Here is a 25,691-nt window from a genome sequence, read left to right on the forward strand (position 1 = left end):
TTCACCAATGTACACATTCATAATTCAATAAAAGCTAGAAGAAAGAAGCACAGCCAAAAAGAAAAAGGCAAAAAAAAAAAAAATAATCAATAATAAGCACAGAGATTACAGACAAAAAAGTTTATAAAGAGAGAGAGAGAGAGAGAGAAGAGAGAGAGAGAGAGAGAGAGAGAGAGAGAGAGAGTATTTGTTTGACAGTTTTTTGGCGTGTGAGGTTCTAGCAACGAAAAATGCGCTGTGAATTGAATAGTCTTTTACCTGTCCAATTGTTATTATCTTAATGTAGACTGAATGGAGTCATAGGAAACTAACTAATCCACAACAATATTATGGTGGTGGACACTTTTTTAAACTAACTAGAATAGCAATATACAAACTTGTTAAGGATAACGCTGCCCATACTGTGGTGAGAGGTAAAAACTTTGATAGAAAGTGACTTGGGACAACGCAACAAAATTTACAGTGACTTGTTCCCACCTTACCATCTACAGCTACTGACTTAAGCCCCTTGATACCCTGAAAATGTTGTTGAACGAGCCTGACATCGACATCAGGAAACGTACGTCATATTTACAGTAATTCTTTTACCATTATTCACTTCTTTTCAATTGTGTCATATCATACTAGTATTATTTGTATGGATGTATTGTTCAGTGTTTTACCACAAGGTTGATCTTATGGCTGGCTAGCATATATAAACTTAAAACATCCTATAGACCTTCTTTTCTTTGTCATTAGAATGTTGCACAGGCTGGAATTTAAAACATCCACAAGTAGAAGAAATAGACCCTTAAATAAAATTAGTTGAGCTAAAAAAATGCAGCCCTAAAGATCGGTCATATAATACGCAACAACCTACTCACCATGCCCAAGGTAGCAGATATTTGGTTCCAACCCTCCCCAACACAAGAACTAGTCAGGGAAGGGAGGGACCACCTGCAGTAGCGTTCACTTTCGAAAAGAGAGAAGTTTAAATTCCTTACAATAGCAATATTCGCTGCAATAGCTTTTAAAATATGCCAATCAAAATTGTCAGCGATAATTAAATTCCGTTTACACGTTATAGCATTAGCTATAACCCATCGGCACTGCAGAAATCTTTGCTCTTTGAAACAGAATCTGAGTGAGTTATTTTCTATTACAATGCATCGGGGGGTGAAAACAATGAAGAAGATTATCATTAAGAAAGATATTTTAACGATTTGGCCTCTGGTGATAAAACGAACTAATAAGATGAGGCTTGTTCACCATGGTATAACCAGAAAAGAACTTGAATCTCTCTCTCTTTCATAATTTTTTTTATCTCTGTCTATTTATTAATTATTTTTTTATCTGCTTCTGTCTTCCCTATCTTTTCACTAACTACGAACTGTTTACTTGGTGAAAATATCTTAATATTGCATATTGTGTAGTATTTTCAAGAAAATCACATCGGTATAGCAGTAATTCGCAGTGAACTGACAATTTTGCTAATTTGCTGCTGTAATATAGGGTTTGATTGTAAATATGCAGCTAAAGAAATATGCGAAATATATGAGTATAAAAGTGCTTAGGAAAGTCAGTATTCAGAAATTAGATTTCCATAGGATTATCGTATCCGATCAACAGCGCGAACTGTCCACAAGATCCATACAAAGCTTTCACCAACATGTTAACGGGGTGGTTGTTCTGTAAATTTCATCAAGCCTCTCATGTAATAATATATGATATATATTTATATATATATATATATATATATATAATTATATATATGTATACATGAGGTGGCTTGCAGATTACAGAAGAACCACCGTTAACACTGTTGGTGAAAGTTAGTATCGATTCTTGTGGAACAGTCTGTGGGTCTTATTAGTCTTGTTCAAACTGCTTCGGGTTTCATAGTCGCGGATTCGTGTCGCTCTGGTGTGCCATTGGGTACCAAAACACTTACTTCCTCTCACTATACTTTAGAGCGGTGGTATTACACCATCATCACTAGCGAGAAGAAACACACAGGATGATTATTTTTTTTATAACAGGAATTAGTAGTTTGCTGAGAAGCCTACCTCGTTGCCTTAATTGACAGTATCTCGGAATAACCTGCAGCGATGTGGGACAGGGTCGCATCCACCGTGTAAATCGCGTAAATGAGTTCACATTGCTAAAGATGATGGGAGAGACTTAAGGGTGACTGGTAGATCCTTGACTGGAAGTGTACCCCTACTATAACTCATTAACGATAGATTTTTCTGTTACTCATATCTTAATGCTGGAAATTTAGGATGTACAGTAAAAGTAGTTTACTTTTATAAGTGTAATAACAAACCACAAGGCGCATCACAACAAATGCGCCACGTCGAGTCGACCCATCTCGGACCTCCCAGCCCGCCTTGGAACGCCTAGCAGAAAGAGAAAAAAGAGTACCTTAAAGTAGTTACTTTTATAAGTGTATACCAACACAAGGATGCATTCACACAAATGTGGGGATGCATTAAGTGGACCAATTGCATGCTTCCCTGACCTCCAGGCCTCCTGATGGGTATTGCCCATAATCCCCAGACACCAGGCGTGACTTTCTTACCATCCCAGGACACCGCTTGCACGTTCCCTGGATGGGCGGGTGAAGCCCTCCAGGTATCCCGGGACTGAAATCCCGAACCAACCAGGTGTCAAAGGACAGGCAGGCGAGGCCCGCCAGGTGTCCGGGGACGGAACTGGCGAGGCAGACCAGTTTCCTAGACGCAGGCCTAGCCTGCCCTCCCAGAACTTCTGGCGGGGATCGCCACCCCTTCCAGGAACCCTTGCGGGCCTAAACCCATCCGGAAACCTGGATGCGAGATGGGCATCACCCACCTGTCCCCCCTGGACACCTGTCAGACCTCGCCACTCCTTCCCGACAAACCTGGCGTACCGCGCCTGCCCGACCGGACAACCTGGGCCAGGCTAAACGCCCGCCCGTCCAGGGATCCCTGCAGGCAACGTCAGCCCGTCCAGGGACACCTGGCGGGCCGTGCCTGCCCGTCCCCAGGACACCTGGCGGGCCTTGCCCCACCCGTCCCGGGAAACACCTGGCGGGTTCTTGCCCGCCCGTCCGGGCCACCTGGCGGGCCTCACCCGCCCTTCCCAGACACCTGCGAACATTGCCCACCCTCACGGGACACTTGGCGGGGCTTCGCCCGCCTACGTCCCGTGACACCTAGCGGGCAAGCGCCCACACCGTTCCCACAAGGACACCTGGCTGGCACGCCCGCCACGTCCCGGGACGCCTGGAAGGCCGCGGCGCCCGTCCTCGGGACACCTGCGGGCCTCCTGCCCGCACGTCCCCCAGGACGCCCTGGTGGTCCGCGCCCACAACTGCCCGGAACCCTGGCGGGCCCGGCTGACAAAGTCCCAAGAACAACTGGTGGACTCACCTCCCCTTCCCGGAACCCTTAGCGGGCCTCCGCCCACCCGTCCAAGGCCCGCCCACCCTCCAGGGACGCCTGGCGAGCCGTCGCCCGCCCTCCCGGGACCCTGGCGGGCCTCGCCGCCGTCCCGAGACGCTGGGCTGGGCTCCCCCCGCCCGTCCCAGGACGCCACCGTCGGGGCCTCCTGACCGCCCGTTCCCGGACGCCTGGCGGGCCTCTGCCCGCCCGTCCCGGACGCCTGGCGAGCCTGCTGCCGCACCGTCCCGGAACGCCTGGCGGGCCTCGCCCACCCATTCCCGGTACACCTTGCGGGGGACCGCTGCCCGCCCGTCCCCGGGACACCCTGGCGGGCCGCTGCCCGCGCCGTCCCCGGGGGTAGCTCCTGGCTGGCCTCTGCCCCCGTCCCCGGGAGTCCTGGCGGGCCTCGTGCCCGCCCGTTCCCCGGGAAGCCTGCGGGCCTCTGCCCGCCCGTACCCCGGGAGGCCTGGCGGCCTCTGCCCGCCCCGTCCCCGTGAGCCTGGCGGGCCTCTGCCCGCCCGTCCCCGGGAGGCCTGGCGGGCCTCTGCACGCCCGTCCCCGGGAGGCCTGCTGCCCCCCTCTGCCCCGCCCTCCTCCCCGGAGGGCCTTGCGGGCCTCTGCCCCCCGTCCCAGGGGACGCCTGGTGGGCCCTCGGCCCGCCAGTCCCTGGACGCCTGACCCCGCCCGTCCCCGGGACGCCTGGCGGGCCACTGCCCGCCCCGTTCCCCGGAATGCCTGGGGCAAGGCCCGCCCGTCCCCGGGACGCCTGGCGGGCCCGCTGCGCCACCGCGCAGTTCCGTCCCAGGAAGCCTGGGCGGGCCTCCCGCACCGTCCCAGGACGCCTGCGGCCTTTGCCCGCCCGTCCCGGAAGCCTGGCGGGCCTCTGCCCGCCCGTCCCCGGACGCCTGGCGGGCCGCTGCCCGCACCTTCCCCGGGACGCCTGGCGGGCCTTCTGCCCGGCCGGTCCCCGGGACTCCTGGCGGGCCTCTGCCCACCGCCTTCCCCCGGTACGCCCTGGCGTGCCCGCTGCCCCCCGTCCCCGGGACCGGCCTGGCCGGGCCTCTGCCCGCACTCCCCGGGACCGCTGTCGGGCCGCTGCCCGCCGGTCCCCGGGACGCCTGCGTGGCGGGGGCCCGCCGTCCCGCGGGACGCCTGTCGGGCGGGGCCCCCGGTCCCCCGGGACGCCTGGCGGCCGGGGGCCCCGCCGGTCCCCCTGGGACGCCCCTGGCTGCGGGGGCCCGCCAGTCCCTGGGACGCCTGGCGTCGGAGGCCCGGGCGCTCTTGCCCAGTGACCCCCGGGAACGCTGGCGGGCGGAGGCCCCGCCATCCCCGGGACGCCTGCGTGCGGAGGCCCGCCGGTCCCCAGGACGCCTGGCGGGCGGAGGCCCGCCGGTCCCCGGGGACCGGGCCTTGTGGGCGGAGGCCCGCCGGGCCCCGGACGCCTGGCGGGCAGAGGCCCGCCGGCCCCCGGGAACCCTGGCGGCAAGAGCCCGCCGGCCCCCGGACGCCCTGGCGGGCGAGGCCCGCCGGCCCCCGGACGCCTGGCGGGCGGAAGGCCCGCCGGCCCCGGACGCCTGGCGGGCAGAGGCCCACCCGCGGCCCCCGGGTAGGCCTGGCGGGCGGAGGCCCGCCGGTCCCCCCCCGCACGTGCCTGGCGGGCGGAGGCCCGCCGTCCCCGGGACGCCTGGCGGGCGGAGGCCCGCATGTCCCCCGGGGCGCCTGGGCGGGCGGAGGCCCGCGGTCCCCCGGGACGCCTGGCGGGCGGAGGCCAGCCGTCCCCGGGACCGCCTGGCGGGCGAGGTCCCGCCGATCCCCGGACGCCTGGCGGCCTCCCAGACGCCTGGCGGCGGAGGCCCGCCCGTCCCCGGGACGGACCTGGGCGGGCGGAGGCCCGCCGGTCCCCGGGACGGCCCTGGCGGCGGAGGCCCGCCCGTCCCGTGCCTTGGCGGGCCTTTCTTGCCCGCCTCCCTGGACGCCTGGCGGGCCCCTCGCCCGCCTCCTTAAGAAAGTAACCCCTCTGTTTACCTTAGAACAATAATAATGCCACTAATCCCTTTCAATTCCTCCGGGGGCCTCTCTGAATCCTCTGCTCTTATCCTGCACCTCCACAAATCTTCTCTGAATACTCTGCTCTTCGTCTGACGCGCCCTGAATCTTCTCTGAAGCCTCCTGCTTCTCCTGGCACTCCACCAATCTTCTCTCAATCCTCTGCTTCTCCTGCACTCCAACCAATCTTCTCTCAATCGTTTTGCTTCTCCTGACACTCCACCAATCTTCTCTGAATCCGCTGCTTTTCCTGGCACTATCCACCAATCCTTTTAACATTTACTTTCCCTTTCAGGAATCAATACTCTTATACAAACATTTTAATCTTATTTCACCGCTAACTTTCATATCCTTCAACCGATTTAACAAGGCAAACTTATTCATATAAACATCAAACATTCCATATAAAATAAAGTCTTGCAGTTCACTCGCTAAAATCCGATTGCAAACTGAAATCAAATTCTAACCACATGGATTTATGAAAGAAGTCCTTTAAATTAGAATTGAAACTCGATTATTGATGTAAATAACAAATTTGCTGCAAAAAAGTATGTGTAAATGAAAATCGCAGTTTGGAAATAAACTTTATTGATTAAAAAAAAAAAAAAATCTTTCATACAACAAACATTCTCCTCAAATTTTTGACATCTGGACCCCCTTCGCAAGGCCCAGCTTAGACTTGGTCGCGCAGTCCTTGAACTGGACTGCTGCTCCTTCATTTTTCACAGGCATCTGTAATTTCCCTAGTGGTTTCTTGAGCTGCAAACCGATTTCTCCTTCGCCCTCGCAGCTGCAGAAACCTCAATCTTCCAACTGGTCGTTCCGTTCGCCCTGACACCGGGTTCCTTCCAGCGACTTGAAGCCGATGATTCCCTTCCCTAGAAGGCATCTCAGCTCGTTTCTCGTCAGTTTTTCACAACCTGAACTTCACAATGTAGTACACACGTTTCCTTCGTGAGATCTTCCACTTCTTCTGCAAGAGCTGGAAACCTGACCTCGGCCGTCTTTCTGTCGGATTAGCGCTTTTCGTTCCTGGACGAGCCTCGCCATCCGCGCCGCTTCTTCGGTCTATATCTGCACGTCCCTTCTCCTTTTCACTTGATCGTTCTCCTTCAGAACAACGTCTCACCTTCGAATAAGTGGCCCCTTTCTTGGGCCAGGCCTGTTTGTTGCAACACCCGCTGAGTTATCGGATCACACGAGTGCTTTCTTCCTTTCCGCCCGCCTTCTGATGTCTTCATTGTAGTCAAGCCTCTGTTGCAGCTGGAAAAATGATTCCTGTCCAAGTTCATTGCTGCTCTCTCTGTACTGTGTGGTGTCCTCGCAATGCCGAAATTCACTCTCGGGGGGAGAAGGTTCAATTCCCATTTCCTTGGCCTGTTTCCCTCCATCATCAGTATTAGGAGGAACTCACCAGTGAATAGGACAGCCTATAACAACAATGACTATCCGTGCGTTAGACTTTCTCTCCGTATTTCAGACACCATCTCAATAACGTCCATCCAACAGCTGCTGCCAAGGCAGGCCAAGTAAGGCCACAGTTTCTTCAAACGTGGAGTACCCAATTCAATATACTCTCCTCTATATCCCTCTCTTTTTTCCTTGATTTTCATATTTTCACAAGAGATCTTTCGGGGATTTATCAAAATAATCGCAAGAAACCTTCTGAAAGGATTTCCAATCATGCCTTGTTTCTAGGTGTTTATACAATTTCTGCATTCTCTCTCTCTCTATCTCCCTCTGTCTCTCTCTCCTCTCTCTCTCTCGCTCTCTCGTCTCTCTTCTCTCTCTCTCTTCTTTCTTTTTTTCAGGATCTTTTGCAGTACGCATCTTTTTTGTTTGGGTCCTCTTATCGTCTTATCTATAAAATATATTTAGTGATTTCTTTATTTACCTTTGTCTACAAGAAAAACAATCCTACTACATGCGGGCAAATTTGGAACTGAGCAAAAAAATGACCATTTTTCTAAGCTACGTTTTAATTGTTATTGATTTAAACCAAATAACTAAAAGATATCATTCTAAATGAATTAGCCGAGCATCAAGAGAAATATTTCTATATTATAATATAATCACTACTCACATAATGTTTTCAAAACTATGGTAAGTTTTAAGATTTTAAATTTATTCATTATGCTACAAAGAAAAGGTAAACGAAATTTAATTATACTAAATTTTTTTATCCTATATAAAAGTTAAATCAGGTATGAAGAGTACAATTTTAATTTGAGCATAACTTGATTCGTAAATTGAAATTCAATATTAGAAATAAAGCAGAAAATCCTAACAGCTTCATTCACTATTAGGCAACGATTTTTGTGAAACGTTATTCTTATAACCAAATGTAAATAATAACTGTTTAATTACATGACGATAATGAACAGAATTAAATACTATTTAAAAACATTTACAGAGTCAATAATGTCGTCAAATAATAAATACAACAGGAAAACGCATTACATTGTAAGGTTAATAAAATGTATTGTAAAGCGTGCTTGATAAGAGAAAAAAAAAATATCTGCGTAAAACACGTTCCCCAGGGAAATCAAATACTACCCCACTTCTGTTTTACATAATAAAACTGTAAGATTCCATACCCTGATCGTCCCGTGTGAGGTCCACGATGCAGATTGGAGGTGGACATCCTACTCATTGTATATTATCATAAAAATAATAATGATAAATATTCACGTGTTTTTAGTTATGTTCCTTTTACTTGGATTGCCATTTAATGCTAATGTTGTGGAAGATCATGCATATTCATAGGTTTAAGTGAAGTTAATATTTATAAGTATCTCAAATTAAATGAAAAAACAGTGATGATTGGTTCAAATTATCTGCCAGATTGTCGGAAAAATGTGATGGTTTTTTTAGTTCACATTTAGTCAAACTGAAATAAGCCTTAAATTTTGAACCATAGAAGGCGTTGTAAATTATCACTACTTTTATTTTGTTATTTTGAATAAAGGAATTACAAAACGTCGCTTCATCAAGAAAAGAGGAAAACAGATTAAGGGTAATAAAGTTGAACAGAATAAGAGCACGGCAGTTAAGAAACGGCAGATTATTTAAAAGGGGGTCCAAAAGGTAGAAAAGAAATAAGCCCTGATAGAATGTGTAGCTAAAAGCTTGGCCGCCTACGAATGGCCATATAACTAGGCACTTACTCTCCAATGCAAAGGTAGAAGCTAGTGCTTTCCTAACCTCCCTAAGAGACAGGAAATGGTCAGGGAACCGCAAGGACTTGGCCAGTTTTGACTTTACAGGAGAGAAGTTACATTTCCTACAAAAACATATTAGACCTTCTTTTACACGTTAGGAATTGGGCTATAACTACATCGGCACTAAAAACTACTTTGCTTCTTGAAACACAGGAATTAGAGTTAAGTTATTTTTATTACAATGCATCTTGAAAACAAGGATGAAAATATCCTCACTAAGAATATAGTACATGGATAATGACTCGTATTTTGCAACGACCTGGTGCTAGGAAGAAAACTAAGAACAACGAGGGCTTCTTCACACCATAATCTAGAAAAGAACTTAAATAAGTTATCTCTCTCTCTTTCTCTCTACTACTCATCTTTTTCTGTAATATTCTGTGGTTCTGGTCTTTCTCTTTCCACGAATTATGAACCTGTTATATTGGTGAAAGTAATTCCTAATATTTCCTGTTGTTTTAATTTACTAATTTAGTAAAATAAAGAATTATATATAGCCCAAATTTTTTTTGTTTTATTGCCCACTCGCCCGCTTCCTCTAGGTAGGTTTGGCCCATCATGAATTGTATAAGTATATTAGAACATGTAATCCTGTGTGTCTGGTTGCTACCTCAAGAAAGTAAGTGAACTCTCTCTAAAGATTTTTGCTATTTTGCTGATAAGATGTTCTATATATATAGTATATAATATATATATATATATAGATATTATATATATATATATATATATATATATTATAGAGGTGGCTTGGCTGCTTACAGAACAACCACCGTTAACACTTGGTGAAGTTTTGTATCGATCTCGTGGAAAGTCAGTCATGATACTAAGATTTAATAATCTATAGGAATTCCATTTCACATAAATACTGATTTTCCTAAGCACTTTTAGTAGCAATTTATTTCGCATATTTCCTTAAATGCACATGTTTACACTCAAACCCAGTATCGTCAACAACACAATGTTTTACGACACTCTCTTAATTACGTTAATAGATTAAGGTACTTACTCTATGCCAAGAAAACTATCTGCTGCCTCCTCCTCCTTCCTTGTCCCTGACGGGGGCAACATCTTTTGTATGCTCCGTTTTTACTTGCTCACTTCTCCGGGGTTTCATAGTCGCGGTTCGTGTCGACTCTGGATCAGCGGAGGTAACGAACTATTGTGCGTGACAGTACAGTTGGACACACAGGTTTACCTGGTACAACCGTCTTGAGAGAACTTCCCTCACTCTCCTCCCCCTCCCTTCAATCTCATCTCTCTCTGAATATTACTAGTTTAGTATATTTTGCACGAATTTTTTTTTTTGTATCTATCTATCTATCTAATATAATAATTTAAAATTTTGTATATATATATAATGTATATAATATTTATATATATATATATATAGATAATATAAACGATTCACGCTGTTGTTACCTGCCAGCAAGGCTGGCATTACGGTAACGTACGTACGGTGATATTTATAGCCATGTGTATGCGGTTAGGAATTACGTTCGCAACGACAATTTTACCGAAGTAACGGTACGGTACAGTTCAGGTACGGAAAAAATGTGCAAATTCCGTACTCGTACTACGCTTACCTTAGGCATGATATATTACTTTTGGTCTACGTTGAAAACAAGGGACCAATCTTATTAAATTATTATAATCATAACCAGTAATATAGCATTTTTAACTATTATTATTAGCAGCAGCAGCATAGTAGTACTATTACTATTTTTTGTCTAGATCACATTTTTTTTTCTTTGCTTTAGTGACTATTGACTTGGGTTATGAGTAAGGATTTAATTTATTGGAGTAAGAGATATCTGCATGTCTTGGTGTAGTAATTAGAACGATAGAACACTGTGATTGAATGGTAAATCTACTGTTATACTTGTGTTTAGTTACCTCTTCGCAGCTTCATTGACTCAGGCATAAGCCAGATGCTTGCATTACGAAGGTGAAAGAAGAGATGGCCGTCTAGGAACAGAGCTGTCGGCATGGGTAGCAAATCCGTTTTGTCTCACGCACTTTTTTAATTAACTTTTTTCTTTTTTTTTACCGAATAACGGTACGGTACAGTATTCGGTACGGAAAAAATGTGCAAATTCCGTACCGTACTACCTTATTTAAAAAAACGTCTTTTTTGGTATTAGACAATGGATATAATTACTTTTGGTCTACGTTGAAACCAAGGGAACAATATTAATTAATTATTAATAATTCATAACCAGTAATATAGCATTTTTTTAACTATTATTATTAGCAGCAGCAGCAGTAGTAGTAGCTATTACTATTTTTTGTCTAAGATTCAAAAATTTTTTCAATTCTTAGTGACTATTGAACTTGGGTTATGTTAAATGATATAATTATTTGGAGTAAGAAGATATCTGCATGTATGTGGAGTATTATAACGATGACACTGTGATTGATGGTAATCTAACTGTTATACTTTGTGTTTAGTGTACTCCTTCGCAATGCTTCATTTGGACTCAGGCATCAGCCATATTCTTGCATTACGAAGGTGAAGAGAGATGGCCCTTCTAGGAACATAGCTGTAGGCATGGTAGGCAACATCTGTTTGTCACGCAACTTTTTTTAACTTGTTTTTTTTCTTTTTTAGCAAGAGAAGCGCCTATTGCCTCGATTGGTTTGAATAAGTACTGGTTATATTGCTCTTGTGTTTACAAATAAAAATTGAGCGATTTTTACCGGACATCCAATAGAGTTAAAGCCTTGTTATACCGAAAAATTCAAGCAAAATCTCGTACTGATTACCAGTCTTCATTACAGTGTTATTGACCAAAAAACGTGACTGCCCCTGTCCGTGAACCCACAGTATAGAGCTTTACCAATTAAAAAAACCTTACCTTTTATTCAGGCTTGGTGTAATTTGTCATTTATCTGATATGTTTTGAAATTACACGTTTTTGAAGTTAACTGTAATTCCATTTTGGTTTTTTATTTATATTAATGGTAATTGTATTGTAATTGTAACTGAAAACTTTATTTGAGATTGTTATCTAGCGCAGCCCTCTTATTTTCCGAGAACTCATCTTGACCAAATCAATGTGAGAGATGTGTTTGGATCCGCTTCCTCCCAATTCATTTATTATATTATTAAGGTAGAATCTTTGAAAGCCGCTACCAATTCCTAAAAAAAAGTTGTTTTAGTGCCTTTATTTCCCCTTTTTTTGTGCAAAAAGTTTTGTGAAATTTTTTTCCAGTATTGAGTTTTATTTCAGTAATTATTTTCTTATAATACGCATAATAATTTTCACCACAATAAACATACTAAAAATTTACTTAGGCAAATCATAGATGCTAACGATAATTTCTACAGGGTCTAAAATATTTTAGATATGTTTGTTTTGTAATTTGTACTATAGTATCATAAGTTACAAATTACAATTGTTGCAGAGATTGCCCTGTAAAGGAAACCAAACTCAATTATAAAGTCTTTGCAACTATCTGCTTTTTTAAGGAAATAGGTGTGCGAAATGTATTGAGTATACGTTTTATATATGTATTTGTAGCTGTGAGTACAAAAAAATTTTGAAATATTAATTGTATTGTATTTGAATATTGTTTCCCCCATCTTGTAATTTAAGTTGTAACTGTAATTCGTAACAAGTCAGGTAATTATGATTCTAATTATTGTAATTGACATAAATCAAACGTATTACTCTCCTAACCTGCCTTAATGCTTATATGTAACCTAAGATATGCGACAGTAGCTACTTCATACGAAATGGGTGAGCTAAAATTAACGGGAACAAAAATGGATTTTTTTTTTTATTATGTATACATGGGAGAAAACGGATTAGAAATCCAGTGATTTTTTTCCACTGCACTTCGGCTCTCTCGGGCACCTGTGAATTGTTCAATATTTAATAAATCGACTTTTATCTTTCCCTCCGGATCTATGGGATTCATGTCTGCACCCTTATTTGGCCAGTCAACCAATCAAATCCTCTCGATCTAGAAACCATTCCTGGACTTTCTGGCGTATGGATGGGGCAGCCGTCATAAAGAAATGACAGGACTAGGGTGGAAAGGGATATTCCGCTGTGAAGTGAGGGAGTAAGACATCCTGAAGACTTTAACGTATTTCTCAACTGGGGAAACCCTTCAGTCCTTGGTGATAATCACAGGATACCATGTAAGAAATCCGGCCCACACATTTTAAGGTTACAAGCCCTCTGGCAACTTCGTAAAAGTTTCCCTCTGTGGGTATCTGAAGAAACAATCTGAATTTTTTACAATTTTGCGCGTTTGCTTTCCGTAACTGGGAAAATAATGATATATCGTTTGGGGAAATGTGATGCTAAGTAACAACCACTGCATTAAGACTAATGTTTATTCATCTAATGATGATTAATACTTATTACAAGTTTGCCTCCTCCAACCTCTTATACCTTAAAACAGCCGAAAGCAGATTTAATGGGAATTCACGTTTAAGAGATGAACACCCACCACCTTTAAGTGTTTCCAACAGACATTAACAATTTATCATTAATGGACAGACAGAATTTTTTAAACGTTATCAATGACAGTAATGAACTGAGATGTTGCAATGCCAGTAACAGCCAATCAATCACTCATCCCATTATCGTGTGGATTTAATATAGCACTTTGTTCAGTGCATAAACGATATCACTGCTAACAGCACCCCTATTACATTACACGCTACAAGTTTGTCACCCAATCATGGCTAGACTTGAGGTGTTGTATAAATTTTGATAGGTTTATCTGTCCTCTCCTATAGTATTCGTTGTAGTCTCCAAACTGCAACAGCCACATATGTTTCTCCGGGCGCAGTCGTCGCTCTACGAGAAAGTGGCTTCCAATACGTTTCTGTTGGCACAGCGTCTTGACGTCCTCCCCTGCAGCAGTAAAAGGAAAAGGAGGCAAATGCTTAACTGGGAAATTGGCCGACTTTGATAGCATTTATTTATTTCATTTATTTATTAATTTTTTTAACAATAAACCTTACAACCGTAAAATCATGAAACCTAAATTATATTACCCTTGTCCTGTTTGCCTCTACTAGTGATTCTTTCTCTTTACTTCCCAGAATCCAAATAGCGTTCCCATAAGTAAACAGGCTATAATTAATCTTGATTATCTAGGTATCTGCATGTTAATTACGTATTTCAGTTCGAAGACCTCCACCACGAAAGACCACCCGTTAGGATAACGACGACATTCGACGAGCAGCAGTAAGAAGATGCTTTTACCAATACTATTGCTATTCGTGAACGTCTGGCATTGAATGTTTCGCTATGGACGGTCGAAGACGTCTGCATGAGGCAGGATTACCTCATAGAATTCCTGCCAAGAGGAATTTCTCGCCGAACGCCATCGTGCTGATAGGCTTGCCTTTTGTTCAACAGTTTTTGTGGGGGAGGATATGGAATTTTGGTCTCGAGTTGTATGCAGTGACGAAAGGTCTTTTACTAGCAGAAGTCACGGCAGAATACATAACCGAAGACCGAGTAATATAAGGTGAGTCTATTAATCATTAATAACAGTCAAGACTATAATAATTATAAGCAAGGGTAATATTATAATCAAAAGATAATATTTTTTGTCAATAACCATGTATTTTCTGCTAATTGAATTATATTGCCACGAGAAGTTTGAAAATAAAAATTCTTCATTGAAAACCCCCCATTAGTTCTACTATGGCCAGCTTTCAGGCATTAATCAAATGCATTATTAATGTTATGAATAATCACGTAGGCAAATTTATAATATAGAGTACAGCCTGTTTACTGAATTAAAGAATATCATATCATAACGGACTGTTGCAGATTAAAGTTAATGCTATTATAAGTATTAATCCTTGCAGATTAATAAACATTCTTTAACTTATTCCAAGGTTGTTACTTAGCATTTTATTTCCCAAAATGATATAGCATTATTTTCCCAATTACGAAAAGCAAAGCGTAAATTGTTAAAAATTAGATTTTTTTCCCTTCAGATACTACAGAGGAAATTTACGAGGTGACCAGGAATGGGCACGTCACAGTAAACGTTTGGGGCTGGATCTTCTTACATTATATGGATGATATCACCAGGATTGAGTGGAGGTTCACTGGTGAAAAATACATTGAAATTCTTCGGGATTTCTAACTTCTTTCACATCAACAGCGGAATTATTCCTCCCCACCTGCTCCTGTCATTTTCATTCACGACCGCTGCCCATTCATACGGCCAGAATAGTCCAGGAATGGTTTCAAGGTCGAGAGGATCTGCAGTTGCTTGACTGGCCAAGTAAGGATATCAGACATGAACCTCACTGAGAATATTTAGGCTAATTTGGTAAAATGTTTGGGAGCCTGAGAGGGAGATGAGACCAGAATCAACTTATGAACCTCTGGGACACAATGGAAACTCTTCCACAACCCGACCACAGATCGTCAGAAACCATGAATCTTCTATGCCTAACAGATTGTAAGAGGTGATCTAGAAGGAAGGTGGCTGGACTCTCATTAATATTAAAAATAAATGTAAAAATTGAGTGTGTATATTTGGATTACCCCATGGCTTCCGCTGAACTTCCATGTCGTATGATGTAAAAAAAATCGTAAACAGACCTATGCATATCGTTTAGCTCCAGGTATTGATTATTATAATTTATTTATTAGAAAGGTGAATTTGATATCTTAAAGGAGTTCAAAATCTAAAGGGAATTTCGCTAGCCTGATTGTTTTTCAAAAATTATCTAAAAAGAGAACCCTAGGACAATATCATCAAACTACATTTCTCCAAATAGCTCTTTCCACAATGGACAGGTAAACGACTGAAAGGGCTGTTTAACAATAGAGACGTCTTTCTCTTATCCTCACACGAATGATAAAGAGCGAAAGAATTTCTGTCCGTATGACATTAAAACATGTATCACAATTAATATATTAGAAAATATAAGCCAAGTAGATGTGTTTATCCATATCATGTAATAATTATTGTAATGAAGGGCGTGTAGGGAATAACCTCTACAGTATATTCAAGAGGGAATACAAACCCAACCATGAATACATGAAACCTCTGAACATCAACAATTGTTTATCATTGGCAAACGAATTAAGTTTACCATATGGGAATGGTTAAAAGTTTGCACCAAGTTTGGGAGTCCTTCTTCAATTTCCATTACACGTTGTGGAATTTTCTGTCCCTAGTAGTTTCATTTTGATTCCTCTCTCTCTCTCTCTCTCTCTCTCTCTCTCTCTCTCTCTCTCTCTCTCTCTCTCTCTCTCTCTCTCTCTCCTTTTCATTCTATATGTATTTACAAGAGAGTGAGTTTAACCCAATCCTTCTTCTTGTAAATGTTGTTGTATTCAGAAAATCTACAGTATTATAATAATATTAGAATAAACACTAAAAACACGCAGGCATTAAAGATAAACAAGAAAATATTTCAAGTGGAGCTTTTCGTTAGCCATACACTCTATCCACGAGCATATCTACTTCTACTTCGTCCACTCATCGGGGTCGCAACAGGCCCACCTTACCCCTAGCCCCCCACCCATTTCAGTTGTAGCAAAGCCAGGCTGAGGACATCGGTACAGCAAAAAGCAAGAAGCTTGTCAGTTTGAATTACATTTTAGAATTCAAAACCTGTAAGACGGCTTAACAACAAGAACTCAATCCCCGACACCACTCCCGGCACCCGAAAAAATATATATGCATATATTAGTTTAGTCAAGATTAGAGGGTGTTAATGACATATCAAAACTGCATACTTAGCGCAGTGGTATTTCTAGATGACATGTCACTTTTAAGTAGCTAATATGAGAGAGAGAGAGAGAGAGAGAGAGAGAGAGAGAGAGAGAGAGAGAGAGAGAGAGAGGAGCTAAGGCGTCGGACACTTTCAACTCGTTCACTGGTGTTTGGGTATGTTCAATGCTTCCTATTATATTATTGGTAGGAAACGCACTGCAACCGATACTATAAACTTGGCTTTCATGATAAGGTTAAAATATCCTGCTATGATGTTCGTGATTCTCTCCAATACCAATGTAACTCTAAAATTTTGATCAATTTTAAGTATTGCGTAATGAATATGACCGATACATAATAACAGACACGGTGGTAAGATAACGCCTTAGACGAAAGTTAAATGGAATCTTAATAAACAAACTTATATTAAAAGTGAGACAGTAATCTTAGTTACAGCGATATAACCTGCTCAGATTACTTTTTTTTTTTTTACTCCGTGTGTGTGTGTGTGTGTGTGGGTTCTCCAACCATACTTAATGACTCCTCCCACTGAAAGAATTCCAGAGCTTATTGGTGGAACTCTTGCTAAGAGAGGAAGAGTCCTCCCCCCATCCCCCTCAGTAAACACTGTTACCATATAATTTTTCGAAGTCCCTCAAGAAGGTGTACCAGGGAAACCTGTGTCCAACTGTACATAAGAAACTGAGAGGACAAGGAAGGGTCGTATAAGTGAAAGATAGGGATTATAAGGAGATAAGTGCCTAGAATTCAACACACCTGGAGAATTAGTAATCTTCCCAAACTAACATAAACATGGGTACAATTTAATAGGTTTACAAAAAGATTAAGTCCAACTGCTCAGGCACAGGGAAAAGACAATTAAAGTATTATGAGTATACAGGGCGGCAACTGACCACATTCAAACCTTTCGTAAACAAAAACTCATTCACAAAACATATTAAACATGCATATACAAAGGAAATATCTATAAGGCAACTAATTTGTATTTAAGTCTGTGACTGTATCTTTGAGGTCATTCTTAAACATGTTACAAATACAAGGGCCTAAATGAAACAGGCCACGACTAATATTAAAAATACAATGGGAAGTAAGTTGTATAATGGCAAATTCTAAAAGATTTCGTGATAAGATATCTTTTGATCTTGCAATTACTGAATTACCAATCCAATTTATCCGGTGGTTGTTTTCACTTAAATTAATGAATAGTTTTGACGGAATATTTATGCTGTTTGAGTCTTACTTCTAAGCTCTTGCTAGATTGCCCGACATAAAAAGAGGGGCAGTCCATACATGGAATTTTATATATTATGTTGGTGCTTTCTCTGGGGCCATTTTGTTTTATTAACATTCCTTTTAGTGTGTTATTATAGGAAAATACGAGGTTGACCTTAAAAGATTTTAAACATGATTTTAATTGTTTTAAAACCGTTAAAATAAGGTAAGCTGAGAATGTTCTTAAAAATTTCTTTCTCCGGGTTACTTACACTATAAAATTTTTGTGGGCAATCTACCCAGAGCTTAAAAGTAAGACTCAAACAGCATAAATATTGTCAAAACTGGGCAAACACCTAATCCAATACTCATTCATTCAAGTGAAAACAACCACTGGATAAACTGGATTGGTAGTTCAGTAATTGCAAGATCAAAAGATGTCTTTAGACTGATGGAAAAATTTTCAGATTTCACTCTAGGGGGGTACGGAATGTTAGGACCTGGCATTCATGTCAGCTAGTTAATATGACCCCTGCTGAACATATTTCAGGTAGATGCTCATTGATTTAGGCCTTTTTAATTTTTTTTATGATAAAAACAAAATGGCCGGACAAATAGAAAATGTTTAACTTGGAAAATGTGTGATAACTTCAATTGTACTGAAGCTGTGGTTCTGAAATTAGACATATATCATCGCAGCATTACCAGTAAAGTGTCTAAGAAGTATTAAGCCATTCCACAACGAACTAATATAGTTATATACAGATCAGTCACAAAAATGTACAAAAGCTCAAAGCTGAACTCTGTTAATCTTCAAATCACACAACTTATCTTGACTTTTAATGTGGGGATGTTTCTGCAGTTTGGTATATTTTACTCCAGTGATACCAGTGAGATGTTCTGCAAATATAATGCCAAATTATATATATTTGATAAAGTTATGTGCATATTTATATACAATAGTCAGATATGATTACTAAAAAAAGGGTCATATGTTAATCTTTACCAAACATATTGTTCTGAAATGTTCATTTGTGTCTCATTGGTACTATGAATTATCCTAAATATATTGTTGTATTGATATATCATGCCACACCATAATGATTTGGTGAAGTACTTCCTCTTGGAAAGTGAAGGTTCTTGAAGGTCCCTCCCGAACTTCATCATTTGGAGAAAGTCACTCGCCAATCTTCTCGAGAAGATCCTAAATTCACAGCCACCTTGAATGAGACGATGTTTACCCCAGATGATCAGGTGTCTGACGAAGCTTCTGCCCGAAATATGGCCTGGATTCTCTCTTGCATCCATGGCTCCAACAGTGACGATGTGCCAGCGTGGACCGGGTTCAACCAAGTTACAGCACAAGACAAACACAAGGTCTGCACAATTGGGTATTTGCCTCTCCTCAATGCCCCGGCCCACGAGAACGACATGCTGTGGACAGTTATGAAGCGATGCATGAGGAATTCCAACATTATGAATCCTGGCCAGTCCACAGTCATCACTCTGGACCAGCAGATGTACTGCAAGGCCAAGGAAATACAGTGGGTGAACTGTAATGAATGCAAAACGATATTCTTGCGACTTGGCGGGTTCCACATTGTCAAGAATTTCGTGTGTGTGATTGGAAATCACTTTGCAGACTATGGTCTTACTGATGTGTGTGATTGGAAATCACTTTGCAGACTATGGTCTTACTGAGGTGTGGACAGAGTTCCGTTTTTGGAGAGAATACAGCTCAAAATAACATGCAGGCCAAACCGTACAACAGGGCTATTCGTGCACACAAGCCAACATTTGAAGCTGTTTGGAAAACACTCTAGCCGACATTCATTGTATGGGCTAAAGATCACCAAGCAGAAGAAGTTGAACTCCAAACATCATCAGTCCACGTTGTAGAAGCTATAGAAGCACACAATGAGTGAGATGTGACCAGCAACAAAGTCAAAGCACTGAAAGATGCAGTTCAGTATCTAGAATAACAAGACTGTTGGACGACTTCCAAGAGACACAACCACCTACTTCCAGATTTTTGGTGATGTACAAAAAAAATTATCTTCATTTTGTTGCAGTTCCTGCATGCAGAGAGAACGGAAAACGGGAACCTACATAAATCGCCCTTTGCGGCAATGTTTCCCTGGTTTGCACAGTATGACTGCACAAACTACACTTGCTGAGTAGTTTATCTTGCTGATATTATGGTCCTTGAAACAAGCCACCCCGATGTTCACCAGGAGTTCATGAATGGAAATTTTGTGGTCAAGACAACCAATAACACATTCAATCAGCTATCAACGAATCAAGCCTTAGAGCACGTCAACAAAGTCGGCCAACTTGCCGATGGTCTTGTAGGAATAACGAGATCAGGAGGAGCAAGAGATCAATGGTGCCTCACATTCAACGAACAGAGCAAGCAGAATTGTAGACGACACAAGCACCATGTTGGACATATATACATGCTACAGGTAAAGACTACAACCCTTCCTATGTAAAAGAAGCCGGACCCTCATGATTAAAGCGGGACAAGGAAAATGTTCAGAAGATTGTCAACCAACTGAAGAAATTCGAAATTTTTCAACACCAAAATCCAACTAAGGTTAGCCTGCCACTTGAGATGTAGCTTCTCCTCAAATAACAGAATGTCTCCTGACAGCACATGCAAAAGGGCAAAAGAAATTGAAAGAATTTGTGAGCTTATGTCTCATCACAAAAAAAGTGGGATTCCATGACAAGCTCAGACAGTCAAAAAGCCTGACGTTGAAAAGCATGTATCAGGTCCAGAACAAAAACTCGGCTCTGAAACAAAAACACATCAAAGCAGACCGTAACCTCTTTTTAATGCTTGCTTCTTTTGAAAGAAGCTGGATGCGAGGTGGACATGAAGGAAATCCTCAGCCACGAACTTTCACCGGTTCCCCTATCACTTGCAGACACATCTGGAGCAATGCGATCCGCAAACAAAGCAGCTCTCGGAAATATCCTTCAGACAAGAACAACTGTAGAGAAACAACCGTCGATAGCAAATCTGAAAACCTGTGTAATCATCGATGGTCAGGCACTTGTTCAAGCAATTGGCAAACCTGCAAATGCCCACAATTTTGGACAACTCGCAGACCGGTTCGTCGTCTGTCTTCAGTCACTTCAGTGACACTTGCTCCAGAGTTGACATCGTGTTTGATAGGTATGAAGCAAATACCATCAAGGACACCACTTGGATTTTATGGACCAGGAAAACCCAGCCAATATGTCGCAAAGTGGACAACAGGGATGTGCCATTACCCATCAACTGAAGGCAATTTATTGACCGCCCAGAGAACAAGCAGGACCCGGAACACTTTTTTGAGCATGGAGCTAGTCGTCAAGCTATTTGTCAACCGAATTGTGAAGTTGTGACATCTGGCGGATTCCATGACCGAACGGCTGTTGAGTCATCCCGTGGAATGAACATCAACTCCCTCAAATCTAACCACGATGAAGCTGATACCAGGATACTGTTACATGCCAAGTCAGTGACAGATTTTGAGTTTGAGCATCTTCATTTGTTCCAGGGACACAGATGTCCTTGTTCTCCTCGTTCAGTTTGCCAGTGACTTATCTGGAAAGCTTTGGTTCCAAATGGGAACAGCGAAACAATGGAGCTTTGTTGCTGTGCATGCTGTAGACCTTGATCCAGCTCTCTGCCACAATCTTCCAGCATTCCATGCCTTCTCTGGCTGTGACACAGTCAGCCAATTTTGTTGCATTGGCAAAACAATAGCATGGAAAACGTTCATCAAGAACTGTCCCTTACTGGACGGGCTTGGACGCAGCACACTTACCAAAAGAACCCTGACAGATGTAGAGAGCTTCATCTGCAGACTATATTCAAACAATGAACACAACACAAACATCAATGATGTGCATTTCAAAATGTTCCTCAAAGGTTACAAAGGACTAAAGAAGTTGACACTAGGCCGTTCTTCTCTGAAGCTGCACATCAAGTGAGCACACCATCAGTGTACAATTTGGCTCTCTTCACTGATTGCACAACCAGATATATATTCCCCGGTGGGAAATGGATGGAACAAGGACGGTACAACTGGAAATATACTTCCTCATTTGATGAGTGTTATACTATTTCCAGCGGTTTACCTCAAGCTTACGCAATGCCAGTGTAAGAACTGCAAATCCCACAGATGCAGTTGTCGTCTTAAGGAGCTGAGATGTACCTACCGCCGGTTGTGGTTGCGCTGAAGGAAAATGTCGAAATCCTTTGAACAGTGTCCAAGATGACTCAGACTAGACCATGGAAGACTGATGTCGATGTTAATATTATCCCAACAGTTTTTCTTTAAATCAAAAGAACTTCATTAAAGTATGTCTGTACATTTGTAGAAGCTCAATATAGTGCATCAAGATGTAATTTTGTTGGATTTTCAGAGCATTTTTTCATGTTTGTCTCTCCACAGAGAAAGAAATAGATAAAATATTGCTTAGATCTTTTGTGGATGTGTGTATCATTATAACATGTTCAAATACAGCAAATTTCATTAAGTTATCTTGAATAAATACAAAGTTGTGCAATTTTATTAGTACCCGGGGTTGTCAATAATGGCGGCCATTTTGTTTTGGCTGTATAATATTTAAAAAGGCCAAATTTAATGGGCATCCACTTGAAATATGTTCACTTTGGACCACTCTAACAGTCTGACATGGATGCCAGCTCCTAACATTCCGTACTCCCTTAAGTGATTTCTATGCCCCTTTTCAGATTTTGCCTCTAGTCTATTATCACAAAATCTTTTAGAATCTGCCATTATACAACTTACTTCCCATTTTAAAAGAACATTGATGCTGAATTATTTACACATTCAATTCCTTACTTGTCTGCCCCATATATGAAACACAGTTCATATATGAGATTTTTCAAGCAATGTTCTTACTCTGGTGAGGATAATGTCTTTCAAGCAGGTTTCTCTAGTGTTATCAAATGAAGCGATTAAATTTACACTGCCTGTTTCCAGGATTCATTTGATGAACTCAAAGCAAATAAAATAAGGCAAAGGGTGTTTTTGTTCTGGGTTCCTGGCACAAAAATGACTTCACAGCTTTATTGTGGCAAGTATCTGTTTTTCCAATGGTCCTATTGGCATTACATACTGTCAGCCCTGAACTCTTGGATAATGAGCGACAGACCAGGAAGAAAAAGAATCACATAATATAGAAAACATGAAATTTCGTAAAATAAGGAGCCTTTTTCATTCTGAATATCCTTGACAGCAATTTGGAAGTCTGCTTCTTTAAATCTGCAATCGAGCCTTAATGTTTTTCCGGCCTATACAATCAAATTGCTCTACAGTATCCCTTCTGGAGCGGAATTGCCAAGTTAAAAAAAGATCTCTGGGAAATGGAACTGAAATTGGAAACTGGGAGTAAAGAAGTTTTTTTAAAGGTGTAAGTAGAGGAAGCACTCGCAATTGCACTATAATAGGTATGAAACAATTGTTAAGAGAGGGTTGGGAAAAGTTAGATAATATGAACTGAGGAACAAAGGAGTTATAGCTAAGGACCGAAGGGACGCTGCAAAGAACCTTAAGTATATGTCTACAATAAACAGCGTAGGTGCACTAATGGCATTATCCCACTACGGAGCTCGGGGAAATAGACGGCTCCTGACTAGGTGTAGGGTGGAAACGAAAATGTATTAGTCATCCATAACTATTAAAGGAAAGAAAACGTTGGCAATGCCTTAATACCGTCAGCACATAAACTATAATAAATCTGCCATATTTTCTGTATGGAGAAATATTCAAATATCTTTCATTTGACAGATAAATCTATGTATACGTCACATCTGTACCAAGCAAAAAGAAATTACAGTCATTTTCACTCGGCATATTTTATGAAATGCAATAAATAAAATAGCTTTTAGAAACTCAAAATAATTTACTTCTACACATATACCAAACAGTTTGCAGTGTATAAAATTAGTGTAGGAAATTATAAAAGTGAAAAGGTAATAAATCCTTGTGTAACCAGTCATTACACCTCGTTGCTGAATAACCACTGGTTCCATGCAACGTAAAAACACCACATAGAAACAAACAACTAGTCATTACGCTACACCAATTCTTAATCAGCACCAACTACCTCCTACAAGAAATTGATAAGGGTGTGATGGAGGTTTTATTACCTCCCATTATGATTTTACTATTGCATTGAATCCAGTTCTCCTTTAAATCATATATCATTTAGGAACTTTTCAGCATATATTCTTATTTCCTTAAGAAATATCCTCAGTTTATGTTCTTATTTTGCTTTTACTTTGGAACGTCCTGAGCAAGGCACCAATTTTTTGTATGGTTTTGAGAGATTACTTGAGGTATTGTATAATATACATTACTATTAAACACATACATACATATATATATATATATATATATATATATATATATATATATATATATATATATAATATATATATATATATATATATATAATAGATGGATAGATAGATAGATAGATAGATAGATAGATAGATAGCTATATGTATATATATATATATATATAATATATATATATATATATATAGATATATATATTATCATATACTAGGTATATAATATATATATATAATATATATCTTATATAGAATAATTTAATATATACATATATTATAGATAAGATGATAAGATGATAAGATAGATAGATAGATAGATAGATAGATAGATATTACGTAACTTGGTACTTTGAAACCTTGTCGTTACTCCAGGATCAAGAAACGCTACGTCCTTCAGTCTCCAACAACACAGTGGTGAATGAAAATTTAAAGTAATTTAATTTTGTTTACACTCATAAGGTAAACTGCAGTTATTAAAATTTCACAAAATTCAGTATGTAAAAAATTATAAAAATACGTATATATACCATGTCTAAGGGACGAAACGTCTTATGCACCACTTCCTGATTTCTTAGATGCCTCTACTTTCCTTAATTCTTTCCGATATGAAGGTCTTATATTTATTATTTATCTTCTTGTTCGCCATTTCTTTCGTTGCATCAGGACACTTTTTCTTTAGTTTCTCAAATATCGATTGATAAGCTGCATTTTTTGTGATTGTCAGAATATTCTTTACTTTTTAATTACACAGACATTGCTACAACTTTTAAATCTCAAACAACCCCGTCCAGAGCTCTTTATCTATTGAAAGTATGACATGTTGAAGGATATCCTCTTCTGTGCCGTTTCTTGGTAAATGAACCTCCTAGTTCATCAAGCCTCGTCGAAGGCAACACTCACGGTCAAACTATCAGTTCTGATTGATTGATTATGTCTGTTAAAAACTGGTGTCACAACATCTCGGTTATTGACACCGAAATAAATTTAGATAAAAAGTAGACTTAAATCTAAAATTAATTTAATATAAAAAATCTGAAAAATACTTATATGAATAAATTTGTTCAAATATATAAACTCTTACATAGATATTCTATCATATAATCTAAATTTTGAGGAGGCCACCCTCCCTCATAAAGATATAACTGCTCTATATTACAATCCTTTCCAAGAATTGTAGATAGGATAAAATTACCTCCTCTATCACATCCCCAAGACAGAAACCTATGTCTCAAATTCCCAAGTCTGGGACATTCAACCAGTGAATGTCTCACAGTCAAGGGCACAGTACAGTTCTCGCAAAACGGAGGATTTTCACGAGACATCAAGAACCCATGTGTGAGTCTTGTATGTCCAGTCCTCAATCTGCACAACATCGTTTCAGTTCTGAACGACTTTATATATATATATATATATATATATATATATATATATATATATATATATATATATATATACACACACATATATACATATATTATACATACATATATATTATATATATATATATATATATATATATATATATATATATATATATATATACACACACACACACACACACACACACACACACACACATATATATAGTATATATATATTATATATATATATATATAATGAGCTTTGGGCCTGTTCATAGATAAGAAAAGCTGTTGTATGATTAGGCTAATGAAAGCCACTCAATTCTCCATACAATAC

At 41.1% G+C, this 25,691-nt stretch overlaps 2 protein-coding genes across 2 annotated transcripts in view; one reads left to right on the forward strand and one right to left on the reverse strand.

Moving 5' to 3' along the window:
• The window catches only part of LOC135220669 (glutamate receptor 1-like), a 713,951-nt gene that overhangs the window by 473,633 nt on the left and 214,627 nt on the right, over nt 1-25,691 (reverse strand). The window lies entirely within an intron of this gene.
• LOC135221215 (basic proline-rich protein-like) lies at nt 2,818-5,408 on the forward strand. The gene is made up of 3 exons (XM_064259033.1): nt 2,818-3,319; nt 3,415-4,047; nt 4,150-5,408. Exons 1-3 carry the CDS (start codon nt 2,818-2,820, stop codon nt 5,406-5,408), a joined length of 2,394 nt encoding a protein of 797 aa, XP_064115103.1.

The sequence above is a fragment of the Macrobrachium nipponense genome, chromosome 2 (assembly GCF_015104395.2).
Source record: "Macrobrachium nipponense isolate FS-2020 chromosome 2, ASM1510439v2, whole genome shotgun sequence".
In the NCBI taxonomy this organism is placed as follows: Eukaryota; Metazoa; Arthropoda; class Malacostraca; order Decapoda; family Palaemonidae; genus Macrobrachium; species Macrobrachium nipponense.

What these genes read in the sequence shown, in the direction of transcription:
- LOC135221215 (XM_064259033.1), top strand. Translation starts at nt 2,818, where the DNA reads ATGGGCATCACCCACCTGTCCCCCCTGGACACCTGTCAGACCTCGCCA. An exon ending in TCCCCCAGGACGCCCTGGTG is followed by an intron (nt 3,320 to 3,414) that starts GTCCGCGCCCAC and finishes CGGAACCCTTAG; the next exon opens with CGGGCCTCCGCCCACCCGTC. An exon ending in CCCGTCCCAGGGGACGCCTG is followed by an intron (nt 4,048 to 4,149) that starts GTGGGCCCTCGG and finishes GCCTGGGGCAAG; the next exon opens with GCCCGCCCGTCCCCGGGACG.